The sequence below is a fragment of the Corvus hawaiiensis genome, chromosome 20, assembly GCF_020740725.1.
Source record: "Corvus hawaiiensis isolate bCorHaw1 chromosome 20, bCorHaw1.pri.cur, whole genome shotgun sequence".
NCBI lineage: Eukaryota > Metazoa > Chordata > Aves > Passeriformes > Corvidae > Corvus > Corvus hawaiiensis.
The window spans coordinates 1185788-1199547 of NC_063232.1; the positions used below are offsets into that span (position 1 = coordinate 1185788).

The following is a 13760-nucleotide window of genomic DNA, read 5'->3' on the forward strand; positions in this document are numbered from 1 at the left end:
TGAGCTCGATTGCGCTGCACAAGGGCTGCTGTGGCTACTTGCTGCCTTATTAATAGGTGATACTGACGTGTGTTTAATTCTTCTGCCCAAGGAAAAACAGGGAGACAGCAAAGCCCTGCTCAGCAAATGCCTCAGCACTTGCTAAACTGCTCCACTGAACAGCGAGGGGCTGAAGAGAGAGTTTATATTTAATCACACACTTAAAGTGTTTTGCTGAGTCGATGCTCAGTGCAGGGAGACAGGGTGCACTCCCAATTAAGTGACCTTTTATTCCCATATCCTTATATTTTTCTTTTTTATTGATACACAGCACAGACAATCCTGTGTTTTGCAATCTCCTGCTGAACGATTTCTAGTCCAGGGTGAAGCCTGGACAAGCTGAGGACCAAAAAAAAGCTGTTGTTTTAATTCACATGGACCTCAGAAGGGGCTGGGAGCAGAAGGGGCTCTGGGATATCTTCCCCTGGGATGGGGAGGGGACAGAGATCACCTCCAGCACACAGGGATGAGCAGGAACACCGTGCTTAGAGGTGAGCAGGAGGGAGTGTGCAGGGCAGAACACGAGGAGTTGGAAAGGCAGCCAAAGGATGCTGCCTGATATTTAATGTAACATATTATCATTATCATATAATCATAGAATGGTTTAGGTTGAAAAGGACCTTAAAGCTCATCCAGTGCCACCCCTTCCACTATCCCAGGCTGCTCCAAGCCCCATCCAGCCTGGCCTTGGACACTCCCAGGGATCCAGGGGCAGCCACAGCTGCTCTGGGCACCCTGTGCCAGGGCCTGCCCACCCTCACAGGGAGAATTCCTTCCTAATATCCATTTATAACTATTATTATCCAACCTTTGGGAAAGCAGTATTACTGCAGGTTTACAGTCTTTACTTCCTCAGCAGCCACTAAGCCACTCCTAAAAATCCACATTTTCCTCTGCTTTCTAACAGTCTCTCTAGCAAAAAGTTTTTTTAAGGGACTGACTCTCCCAAAAGAAGCTGGGGAGCCGCCCTCCCATCTGCATGAAAAGCAGGTGGGCACGGGCTGCAGGGGATTTGCATTTGCTTCTGCTGAGGCTCTGAAGGTTGAGTTTCATCCCCACAGAAGCTGCGGTTGGCACGGGGGGAGCAGAGCAGGAGGCTGCCACTAAATTGATGGCAACAGAAAAACCTGGAGGTACAAATGGCTCGAGAAAAGGCGTGATGAGATGTGACTGTCCTGGGTGCTGGGACTGCAGAGAGCAAAATGGGAAAAGACCACCTGGACGAAGAGAAAATGCTTCTGATTGCTCGGGGAAAAGCGGAGTTAAAGATCATTGGAACGGACAAGGCAATCTGGCGGCGGCGGCGCTGGGATTGATTCCAGGGCGAGGAGGGGCGGGGGCCGCACCCCCGGGGCTGCCGGAGCGGGGCATCCTCAGCCGGGGGGGCCCGAGGCTCCTGCCACAGCAGCGCTCCGGGCTGGGCAGCCGCAGCTGCGCCCTCCGCAAAGCAGAGCGCTCAGCCCCAGCGCAGCGCTGGGGGAGAACGGGGGTCTCCCTGCCCAGCCCCGGCTCTGCCGGGAAGCAGAACTGAACCAGACCATTATGTGGAAGCACAGTTTAGGGGTCACACAAGTTTTTGGGTGGGACAGGTCTCTGCATCTCCCCCAGTCCAAGGACCTAAACCCCAAGTGATGCTCCGCGCATCCCGGGAGGACGCGTGCCCTGGGCTGTGGATTCACACAGCCAAAGGTTTTCTGAAGGTTATGCAAAGGTTACCACCCAATTAACGTGCCGGAGCAGCACCAGCTCTGTCTGCCTCATTTCCAAACCTGAAGGCCACCGGGCAGCTCGGCAGCTCCCCCCACACATCTGCACTGATCCCCGAGTCCTGGAGCACATTCCAGCACAGGGTGATGGCAGAGATGGAGATAGCAATAATGATGTATCCATTTCCTCTACCTTGGGCATTTTTAAGTCATCTCATCTCAGAAATGAGCCATTTCCAGCGTTTTGCATGACAACCTGTTGGGCCCTCTCAGCGACGGGCAGATGGCGGGCTGTATTCACACATCACCTCGTGGAGCACCAGACAGGCTGGGACCCCATCACTGCTCTGCTTCAAGGTCACAGAATCACCGAATGGTTTGGGTTGAAAGAGACATTAAAGATCATCTAGTTCCAACCCTCTGGAACCATCTGGATTCCTCCCTGGAAGGGAGGAGCAAAGGTCATGGACTGACCCAGCTTTCTCTCACTGATCTGCCTGACACCCTCTGAACTCCTGTGACACCACAGGGGAGGCAAAACCCCGGGAAGATGGAGATTTAGTTTGCTCTGTGTGCTGCCCAAACCTGCAGCAGGTTCTGGAGCCCAGCCTCCAGCTGTAGGATAACACAGCACACACAGGGAGGAACCCTTTTGAAACAGGCACAAGATACATTCCTTCAAATGTCCCTTCTCATGTCATTAATTACGTCTCGGGTTACTAAACACAGGCAAATGAGGATGATTTCCTTCCCAGCATCACAAGCCTGAGGTTTGCTATTCCCTTTCTCTCAGGTCTTCCATTAGCCTTTATAGATGATTTCCCTGTCAGGCTTCCTTCCATGCCTGCTCACAGCTTCCCAGCATTCCAATCCACCCAATCTATGCTCATTGCAACTCCAAGTGCTCCACTAATTCCTCTCCTTGCCTTGCAATTTCACATTGCTCAATACTGGGTGTAACGGCAGCAGCGCTCCTGCCGCTACTTCCCAATTAAATGAGCCAGGAGGAAAAACATTGGGAAACGTTTTCAGCCGAGCCTTTATGGTTTGAAGGACATTTTAAAGGCAGGGAACATAACCTGGCTCCTGCTGATGTTCATGAGGATTTAATCATGAGAAATTGCAAATGGGGGTTGGAGCAGAGCAAAGAAAGGGGTTAAGAAGATGTGACTTTTCCAATCCTCCCTGTGTCCCACAGAGTGGGGCTGGTCATCTCGGCTGTATTTTTGGGGTCCTGTGTTGAGAAAATAAAGAGCCATCACCAGCAGAAGGTGGAGCCCAAGCAACCTTTTTAACCCAAGGAACTGCAAAATCGAGCACATTTCTTAAAACTGTTGTTTTGGAGAGGCTCTCAATAAAGGCACACGGAAAGTACCTGGAGGAGAGGCTGTGGCACTGTGGACACTCCCCCAGGGCCCCCCGTGTGCCCACCCTGCCCCGCAGAGCCAGCAAGGACAACAAACAGCAGCAGAAAGCAGAAAACTTTCAGCCTCCCTCCTGTTAATTATGATCTTATTTTGCACAGAGAACCTGTCATTCAGCCGCCGGTAATGGATAGTTTCTATTTCAATTCTCCCTCCACCCTATTATCTTTTATAAAATTCAGCCAGGCCGGTGATGGATTGATAAGGGACGGTCCCGGCGGGAGCCGGCTCGCTCGGAATGGCTCTCACGCGTGCCCAACTTCTGTATCTTTTTAAATATTTCAGTTGTTTGAGATCTTTATTTCACATTTCGATTTCCTGTAGTACAGTAAATTTATCTTAGTCACCCAGTCAAGTTCTTTCCAAGTGTCTTATCTCCTCCTCTCTGTACAACTGAAGGCCCCTACACTATCTGTGCTGCCGATAACGCCGGCCCTGGCAATCCACAGATCGCGCTGATCCGGCGGCCCCGGCCCAAAGGAGACCTTGGCAGCCCCAGGCTGGGCACCGGCTGGAAGTTCAGCGCTCAAACCCCGCGCTGGCTCCTGCCAAGGCATCTCCAGATCGGCTGGAAAAGCGTCTGGGGCTTCCTGCAGACCCAAGGGATAACGGGGCCAAGGGCAGCTGCTCCCTGCAAGGAAAAGCCCAGCGGGGACCTCCCGGGATGTCTCCAGTGGAGGGGTCTGAGCCAGCCAGAAGCCCTGCCGTGGTCCCAGGCCGGCAGGCACACGTCATCCACACAGGGATGTTTTCCCCTCACTAAACCACAGATTTTTAAATATCTCAACAGCACGGAGCAGAGAGAGCATCGCACGCAGCCACGGGAAACCCCCCGCCACAGCACTGTCACGGCCGGGGAGGAGATGGGAGCAACCACACTGAAATAATAATGAAAAAAACAACAAACAGGTAAACCCGAGTCACCTTCTCGCTGCTGTGCCGGTGGCAGCGCCGAGCGCGATCAGGCAGCACCCCCTGGTGCCACCGCGCCGGAGCGGGGCCGGCACCGGCGAGCCGGGAAAACACTGCCCGGGAAACCTGGAGAGCCAGGGGGCTGGGAAAACACTGCCCGGGAAACCTGGAGAGCCAGCGGGCTGGGAAAACACTGCCCGGGAAACCTGGAGAGCCAGCGGGCTGGGAAAACACTGCCCGGGAAACCTGGAGAGCCAGGGGGCTGGGAAAACACTGCCCGGGAAACCTGGAGAGCCAGCGGGCTGGGAAAACACTGCCCGGGAAACCTGGGGTTCGACCCACAGGGACACACGCCCGGGTGGATGCTCCGGAGAGGCAGCACAGCGCTCCTGCCTCACTCCGAGCACAAACGCGCTGCTCTGGGACCGTCCCCGTCCCTCCTGCCAGCATCCAGGAGCTCTAGGATTCAGGATCAAGGGAATCGAGGTGATTTCCCTCCTGGGGAACAAGTGGGTAACAGCTCTTGCTGGTTATGGCAGGACAAGGAGCTCGGGTCCCCTCCTCTCCCCAGCTCTTGGAGTGATTTCCTCCCCCAGCATCAAACCCAGCAGCAGGGCACCCAATAAATACACCTGGAGAAGGGTGATTTATCTGTAGGGGAAGCCATGGAAATTCCCAAACCCTCTTAAATATCCGTTTCCTGGCTCTAAACCATCAGTAAGTTGCCAACTGGGGAACGCATTTGTCTGCTCCCCTCTGTGTATTTTCTGCTTTTCATTATAATTTGCTAAATAATACATTACAATGAGTTATTTATCACACTCAGCCGTCTCACGATGCCTCCTCCATCCCGGGGAATTTCACCCATAAATCAGACACACAAATATCTGCTGGCATCGCTGCAAGTTTAACCCTGCACCCTTCACCTGCCCCAGCAGCTCCCAGGCTCTGCTGAGAGCCGCTGCTGGATTAAATGACAGCCAGCCCAGGGAAGAGGGGGAAGCTCCAGCACTGGGAAGTGACCAGAGAGGCACAGGAGGGACACCTGCAGACCCCCAGACTTTCTCCTGGTGACTGTGAGCAAAGTGCTTGGTCAACACCGGGATGTCACTGCTGGGAAACGAGACAAGGACAGCGCTCAACTTCAAGAACACCAGGAGGGAAAATTTATGATTCCTCCTTTCCAAGTCACTGTACCTTCCTTTTGAAACAAATTGGCTTGCAAATACGGATTAATTTAACTTTACACCATCCATCTTAAATCAACAGTATCTGGGCCCACAGATTGGGAAATCAAGGCATGGAAGGGAAAATTAAAAAAAAAAAAAAAGCAGAACTAGGAACAAAACCCTCTCTCTGTGCTTTAACTACAAAATCATCTTTCCCCATTAGCAGCTAATCAGAACTACCAGAGGGGAAGAGATTACAGACAGGGCGGAGAGGGGAGTAACTCACAGAAATACAGACATCAGAACAGATTTTCATTTATTTACTCATTTATCACAGTGAGTCACAGGCTTTGAGTTCATGAGTCTGCATTAGCCTTGCAGGATTTTGGGATGCAATCTCCAAAATCTGAAAAGCGAACAGGTCACAGCCACGTGCCATCTCAGGAAGGAGAAAATCAGCAGTTTGGGGTTGGTCTCGGGAAGTCTGATATTGCTTTGCCTGTTGGGATTATGAGAAACCACTAATCTTCCCTCGCCAGCCTTCTAATCTCTCTGGGAGCCCAGATGCCTTATCTGAAACTTGCTCAGTGGAGAGCAGCCCAGGTTGCCTGGCACTGGGACGGATTCCAGCAGCTCTGGGAGCCAGGGAACGGCAGGCAGGGGAGCTGAGGTGCCACAGGGTGCCCTGTGCCATGCCAGCCAGCGGGGCTGCCCTCAGCAGCACACGGCCGGGGTGGGAGCAGTCTGGTGATGGACACCACCGATGTCAAACATCGGGTGCTTGTTCCATAACTGAGCAGCTCCAGAACGAGCCAGGCTCCGAGCGCCAGGGCTGAGACCCTGCAGCCCTCCTGCTCCTCCAAACACCTCTGTGCACACTCAACCCACCTCTGTCCACTTATACACCAAAATAAACCACCAGCAGTTCAGGGGCCTTTTTTCCCCCCTCTCCCTTTTTCCCCAAAATGAGCTGCAAGAAGCCACGAGCTTTATTTACTCCAGGCAGGGAGTGCCTCATTTCAAGCTTTCCTTTCTCTCCTTAGTTCATCCCAGCTCTCCAGAAGAGGAGAGATTCCCACACCTGACCACCACCCCCAGACACTGCCCTGGGTGGGCTCCAAGGTGTCCAGAGGGGACCATGGGTCACACCAGCCCCAGGATGTCCCAACAGGGCACTACCTGCACACAGCATTTCCTCTGGCATTTCCAGCCCTGCACACGAGCCCACGCTGGGAAATGAGAAACATATTTTTAAATAAGAGGAAATGGTGTCTTTGTGTCAGGCAAGTGGAAGAAATCCAGGACCAAGAGACTGCAGAGCCTTTCCACTTCAGACAGCAGGTGCTCTCCAAGATGTGGTTATGGCAACAAAATAAATGATGGATAATTGCTTTTGTGACAACTTGCCAATTAAATTAGACTCAGCAGAATAACATAATGACAATTTGTTATGCTCTGGTGGGCACTAACACACCAATCATAATTAAATGCTATGACTGAAATAGAATGCTGCTGTACACAGGAATATATAACCCCAATTCCCTCCCAGTGAAACATTATAGGTTCAGACTTGATTTCAATTTCTGGAGGATAATAACATTAGCGCACATCAGAATGAGCCTGCAATATGCAGAGAGGCAGCAGCAGCACAGGGACAGACAGAGACAAGGGCAGCTGAGCCACCGGGCTCCTGCGGGGACCCCTCCAGCATCGCTGATGCTCCGGGCCTCGAAGCAGTGGGGGACATCCCAAATCACTGCTGTGTCCACGGGAGATTTCAGATCCCTGGCTCGGGGGAGCAGCTGGGGGAGCAACTGGCTCTGATGGAGTGACACTGGCCCCAGGGGAGCAGCGCCACTGCAGACACCGAGGCAAGAGCTCATCGGGATGGGGCCACAGGGGTTTCTTGGGGCGACACATCCCTTTCTGCCAGCAAAGCCCTCACGCTCCAGAGTGGGCCCCTCGCAGCCAGACTGAGCTGTGGGACACAGCACAGCCCGGCCTTCCTGGAAGGATTGTCAAAATGTTCATTAAATGCACTGCAGTGCCCGAGAGTGAACTCGCCCCGCAGCTGGGATCCCTCAGGGACTCAGCCCCACCAGCTGACCTGGCCAAACTGGCCGTGGCTGCCGTCACTGGGTCAGAACTGACCAACAAGGGGGTCAGGTCCTGCCAGTACTTAACATTTACTGGTAAAACAGCAGCAGCTTCTTCAGCCACTGCTGAGCTCAACCCGCTGTTCTCACTGGTTTGTTCTCACCCTCCCCAGGGGTTTTGTCCTGCATCTTACACATCCCAGAATTCTTGGGCCAGGAATTACTGTGCCATGGACATTGCTGGGGCTGCACAGAAAAACACTGCAAAGAGCACCAATCCCAAACCATTAAAAAGCTCTAATTTAGAACCAGGCAGGTGGCAGAACCAACACTGCCCAGGTCTTGCAAAGCACGAGCCACCTCTACGCCATCCCCTCTTCAGTGTGGAAACACAGCACATCAGAGCCAGCACCCTGCTCTGATTCCACATCCATTTTTCTAACAGATACAGATCTCTGGAATATTCCAAAGCTCAAAACAGGGCAGGTTTGAAGACCAAATGTGTGTGTGCAGGCAGGGCTGGGCAGAGGCAAATCCCAGAGGATTCTACAGAGTAGCAATACCAATAATTTTATATCTTACGTGGAGCCTTCTTTAAACATTAAACCCTTTATTATCTGCCTCGAGGAAGCTTGGCATTGGCAAGGTCAGATCACCTGTTTTTCCAGCAAAGCTGATGAATTATTTTGGCTGCTCCAGACATTAGACCTGATCCTACTAAATCCTTAGTTCCCCTGCCATCAACACATACCAGCGGATAATCCATTGCCCAGGAGCACGTGAAGGGGCTGAGCACGGCTCTGGGGGCAGCTGCCTGTGGGCTTAAACAGTGCCCAAGCTCAGAGCCCGGCTCTGCAGCCCTGATCTGTGGGCCTGGAGGTGCTCGTTCCAGCAGGACACATCCTGCACTGGCACTGTTTGGGAAAAAACATCGGTCTAAGGAATGCTGCATCACCGCCAGCAGACTCCTCCACTCATCCATTGCACCAATGTACCTGCATTCTGCTGGAGGGCAGGCAGTTCTTCACCCTAAAACTTTCAGGTGAAGCCCACGTTTTTAGGAACTGGCCTTGGAAAACCTTCAGCCTGGCAGTCAGAGCTGAGGAAGGTGTCACTGCCGGCGCTTGTCTCGTCTTTGATGGCTCAGGAATTAAGGCACCGTGTAACTAATACTTCGGCATTTACTGTCACTTAAAATAGCCTGGCGATCAGCGAGAGGAGCTGCCGCACGCAGCACTCGCCCCGCGGGAGGAAGGTCAGGAATTTCGCCCAGGAAAGGTCACACTCTGGGACGGGATGTGGGATGGCAGCGACCGCCTCTCTCCGAGCAGCCACCGAGCGTTCCGATGGCAGCCGGGGCTTCGCCGGCTGTGGGACCGCTACCGGACCGCAGGAGCCGTCCTTGCGGAGGGCAAGTGAGAGGGTCACAGCCCTGCAAAGCCCAGGAGCAAACTCTGCCTTCTCCAGGGCAGGAATCCCCGCACCCCGGGGCTCTCCATCACCGCAATTCCCTCGGTGCTTCCCCCGGCTCCCAGGGGAAGCCGCGATGCTTTCTCCAATACTCTCTGGCGCAAGCTCGGACTCTCTCCCTCTCCTGCGGGAGCCCGGCGGTGCTGCCGTGCCCCCCTTGCCGGGCGGGGCTCGGGGAGGGGCCGCGGCCGCCGCTCGGCACCGGGAGCGCGGAGCGCGGCTCCCACCTAGCGGGGAGCGCCGGGGGCCGGGGCTGCGCACCAACCCCTCACACCGCCTGCTGCTGCCGGGGAAACGCCCCGGGAGCGCCGAATCGGCCCCCGGCTGCTGCCCAGAACCTCTTAATTAAAGTGCCTGAGTTCCAGCAGGTCCCGACCACCGGCATCTCCCTCCCAGCCCGTCAAACGCTGTTCGAACTCACTGGGTTTAATTGGTTTTATGTTAATTGCGCCAAACACTCCGGCTCGCATCCCTTATCCCGTGGGTTCCCCGGCACCCACCAGACACAACAAATCCGCGGCGCTGAACATTCCAACCACGGCCTGCCACTGCCCGGCCCAGGGCTGGCTCTGCCCTGGAGCTTCCAAGAGGGAATTCCCACATTCACACCATGGGAAGACTCCTTCCTCCCCCTCTCTCTCCCCTCCACTGAAAACAGAGGATCCCTTACAGAGTTCCAGGTTCTCCCGCACATTTGGCCACATACCTGCCTGGGAACAACGGGGTGCACCCGCCAGTGAAGGGCACAACTGCTCGAGCAGGAGCCGAAGCACCGCTGCACCCTCCCAGCACGGGGCTGCTCCACAAATCCAAGGCTTTCTGCACTTCCCGAATCGTGGTTGGGCTCCGTGGGCACGAGGCAATCACCCTATAACCCTCTCACCTGTGGTCATCGCCTGTGGTCATGGTAATTAATGGCTTGCAGCTGGTCACCATCAACTTCCCAGGTGTTAAAGGGGAGGAAAAACGCCTGAGGGGTCTCTCAGTCCACCCCTCCCAGGCCTCAGCTGTGCCTGAGGGCAAATCCAAGGGCTCCCAGCTGAGCCCACTTAGGGAGGCCGGTCCCGCTGGGAGGGATCTGCCCCCAGAGCCACCCCCCTGACTTTTTTCAACACAAAATAAAACGAATTCCAGCTTTCTCCTCACCTGCTCTGCACAGCAACTCGTTCAGGGCACAGCCCGAGGCTCTGTGAGGGCTCTAAATTCCATGTTATTGCTCAGTCTGGAAATGGATCACTGCTAAAACAGAGGGATTTTTGCTCTTTGTAAGAAAACCTGCACTCCTCTTGAGCTACAGTGCAGAACTAGGAATAAAGTTTAACCACAGAAGCCAAACCACGAGCATTTTTACATCCTGCTTTTCCCTGCCACTGAGCTTTCCTGCATCACACACAGCAGCAGCAGCACTGAACTGGGCAGGGAGGGAGAGATTGGACATCATTTACACCTGCTGGGAAGGGGGTGGCAGTTTGGTATTTTAAAGAATAACAGACAGAAGAAAAACACAAAAAAATCACAAATGAAAAGAGACAAAACAAACAGTGTTTGTCTTTCACACAGCCCAAGCCAAAATGTTTAATGAAAGATCAGCCAGCCACTGGATTTGCAGGCATGGGAAGAACTCCCTCCTAATCCCAGGAAGATTGGTTGTTATTTCCTTATGTTTTTCTCATGCCAAATTTCCAGTGACTGTTTCCTAAGCAGCATCACCTTTCCCTCAGCAAGCAGCTGGAACATCCCATTTTCACACTTCAAAGGTGACCAATTTCATTAGGAGTCACTAAAAACCTGCAAAGCTCCCAATTATCTGGTACTGCCACACTTCATCCCGCTCTGGATTTAAGCAAATGATGGAATGGGAAGAGCATATGATGCCATTTCTATAAATAGCACCTTTCCCCAATCAGCTATAAAAAGATGACACTTCAGACAGCTGCTGGAACACATCAAACAGGATCTGTCATTCCCACAGCAGGAAACATCTTTGCTACTGCAAATGAGACACCTGAACAGGCAGAACCTCCAATTTTTAAAGAAAATGTTTTAATTTTCCACTTTTTCACTCATATTTTCTAACCTGACTTCAGAAAACCATCATGAACCCTAAAAAAAAAATAGAGTTATCTGTGACTCTGTCAATGTGGAGCTGGACAGAGGGGAGGATGTGTCACATGCACAAGCCTGGAGGGCACCAGGATGCTCAGGTGTGTTCCCTGAGGGAAATGTCCCAAAACAAGGGGTGGGGGTTGGTTCCTGGCAGGTGACACAGGACAGCAGGGCTGTCAGGAGGGAGAGGGATTCTCCTTCTGTGTCCCTGCCAGCTCTGGTGGCTGCTCCTCCCCGTCCTTCCTCTTCTCCTGCAGCTCCTCCAGCACAGTTTGGAGCTGCAGGTGCAGGGCAGGATCCCTGGATGCAGCATCCTGCTGCTCCTGCTGTGCTACCTGCAGGGAAGGACAGAAAAACACATAAAACAGGGTGGGAAAAGCTTCTGAAGGGTGCCTGAGGAGAGCAATGGCCCTCTGTGTGCCCAGAAAAAGTTTAATTCATGCTGAGATTATTATGAAGGTACAACACAGTGTCACTAGGGCAGGATACTCCCAGAGAGGCTGCTGACCTTGAGCTAAAAGATGGGAAAATTCACAATGCCACAACAAACATACAAAGTTCCAAAAGGTTTATACAGATACACCATGGACTGTTTGAATGATTATCCATTTCATCACCAGAACAAGATCTTTCCTGACCCACAAGTCCCTTAACCTTGGCCAGACACATTCATGGCCAAGAGCAAAGTGTGTGACTGCCTTGCTGCAGATTTAATTCAGACCAACGCACCGTTAAGGGCCTGGGAGTGGAGTTTTCTCCATCCACCAGCCAAGCAACTCTGTGGATATTTAATACTCACTTTATCTGTTCCTCTTCTCTGTAAAATGATCCCACTGGCCAAAAGGGCTTTTCCTGTTTCTTCAAACAATTTCTCCTCTTCAATCTTCCCTTCTTCCTTCAGTTCATTGTATTTCTCAATGAACCTGGATTGCAAAATTGCTTTTTTACACTCACAAGTAATGTTCTGGTTCACTGATGGACAGGGAGAAAGGGACAGTCTCAGAAATATTCCTGGTTTAATTATCATCTTACCTCTGGCAAGTAGATTTGAAGTTTAACCGTGTCAGGTCAAAAGGTCTTGGGCCATTGCCATAAACTTTGTAAAATCTCCTGGTCAGAAAAGGAAAGAGTTTGGTTTTTGCAGCTAAATCAAGAGTAAATAGACAACAGCACAGTCAGTTAATTTAGTGGGCAGTAAGAGCATTCACACTATTTCTCCTTTTCACAAGAACCTTTATGAACACCTGGAAGTGTCCAAGGCCAGGCTGGACAGGGTTTGGAGCAGCCTGGCATAGTGGAAGGTGGGACTGAATGAGTTTGAGGGTCCCTTTCAACCCAAACCAGTCTGGGATTCTGCAGAAGTTTGTTCCAGCTTTTTTACTGTATTAATAAAGCCCAGTTAATCAGCACCACCACCACCAGCACCAGCAGCAGCAGCAGCAGCAGCAGCGCGTCGGAGCAGCTCCCTCTCAGCGGGGTAACCCAGCCTGGAGCTCCGTGCCCGACAGGGATCTGCCCTTCCCACCGCAGAGGAGCCTCCAGCAGCCACTGCACACACAGGGAACAGCACAAACCCCACCCCATTGACTTCAAACAGCCCCGCGAACCACGAAGCGAAGGCTGCCGCTGATTCGGGAGCGCTCCCCGAGGGACAACGCGGATCGTCCCCTCCCGGTGACACCGGGGACAGCCCTCTGCGCTGCCCGCAGGGCCGGAGGGGCACAGGCCCATAGGCGGCGCCCGGGCCGGACTCACGCTCGCTCTCGGTCCTCCCGGTAGAGGATGGGCGGGATCGCGTCCGTGACCCGCCCGTAGCGCGGCCGCGGCACTCGGTACAGGGGCTCCCGCAGCGGCGGGAACGCGGCGTACACGTCCAGCCACAGCGGCTTCTCCATGATCCCGATGCGCACCAGGTTCCGCGCCCTGTGGGGGACAAGCGGCGGCGGGGGGTGCTCAGGACGCCGCGCTCACGGGAGAACCAGGACCGCCGGCATCCCCCGGCCCCCGCCCCGGATGAACCCTCCTCCCCGCACCGGCTGAACACGCTCCCGATCTTCTGCGTGCGGCTCCCGGCCATGGCGGCCCCGCCAAACGGGCCCCCGGAGCGCCCCGAGCCCGGCCCGGTGCTGCCCCACAGCCGCAGCCGGAACCGGAACCGGAACCGGAGCGGCCGCCAGGGCGCGCGGCCGAGTGCCGAGCGGCAGCGGGAGGAGGTGCGCAGGCGGCGGCAGCCGCTGGCCGAGCGGCGGCGCGGGCGGATCGCCCCGTCGGTTTAAGGCCGCCCCGGCGCCGTCCCGGCCGTGCCCCGGCACCCTCAGCCCCAGCCCCGGCAGCGCCAGCAGTCCCGGGGCTCGCGGGAGCCTCGTCTCCTGTTGGCTGCTGCCGCCATGTCACGGATTCACGGGATCGTGGCACATCCCGAGCTGGACCCACAGCGACGGTCGAGCCCCGCTCGTGTCCCTGCACAGACACCCCAACAGCCCCGCCCTGGGCACCCCTCAGAGCGCTGTCCGAACGCTGCTGGAGTTCTGGCAGCCTCGGTGATCCTTGTCATAGAATCATCAAGGTTGGAAAAGACCTCGAGGTTCACCAAGTCCAGCACTTTCGGCGAGTGGACAGTGGGGTGTGCACAGGCCCTGTCCGGGGCTGCCCCGTGGCCGGAGCCCGCCCCGGACAGCCCCAGCCCTGCCCGCCGGGCTCAGGAGGCTGCAGCAGACACGGCGTGGCCACAGCAGGGTCCCGCCGTGTGCTTTTAACCTCGGTTTATAAAATCCAGCGGCTCCCCCCAGGCCCGGTGTGAACAGCCTTGCTGCGGGCAGCCTTTCCCGGCTGGGAGCA

The 13760-nt window shown here is 54.5% G+C and overlaps 1 protein-coding gene across 1 annotated transcript; it reads right to left on the reverse strand.

Annotated features, from left to right (window-relative positions):
- Positions 1 to 10837: 10837 nt before the first annotated feature.
- On the reverse strand, positions 10838 to 13094 carry MRPS23 (mitochondrial ribosomal protein S23). Its single transcript, XM_048324669.1, has 5 exons — positions 12956 to 13094; positions 12678 to 12845; positions 11955 to 12032; positions 11722 to 11845; positions 10838 to 11257 (listed from the first exon to the last, which is right to left on the reverse strand). The coding sequence occupies exons 1-5, from the start codon at positions 12997 to 12999 to the stop codon at positions 11099 to 11101; spliced, it is 573 nt and encodes a 190-aa protein (XP_048180626.1). The 5' UTR covers positions 13000 to 13094; the 3' UTR covers positions 10838 to 11098.
- Between the last annotated feature and the right edge of the window lie 666 nt (positions 13095 to 13760).

Coding starts and splice junctions, on each gene's coding strand:
- MRPS23 (XM_048324669.1), bottom strand. CDS start 12,999: ATGGCCGGGAGCCGCACGCAGAAGATCGGGAGCGTGTTCAGCCG. Junction 12,846..12,955: donor ATCGGGAGCGTGTTCAGCCG/GTGCGGGGAGGA, acceptor TGTCCCCCACAG/GGCGCGGAACCTGGTGCGCA. Junction 12,033..12,677: donor CGGGAGGACCGAGAGCGAGC/GTGAGTCCGGCC, acceptor TTTTCTGACCAG/GAGATTTTACAAAGTTTATG.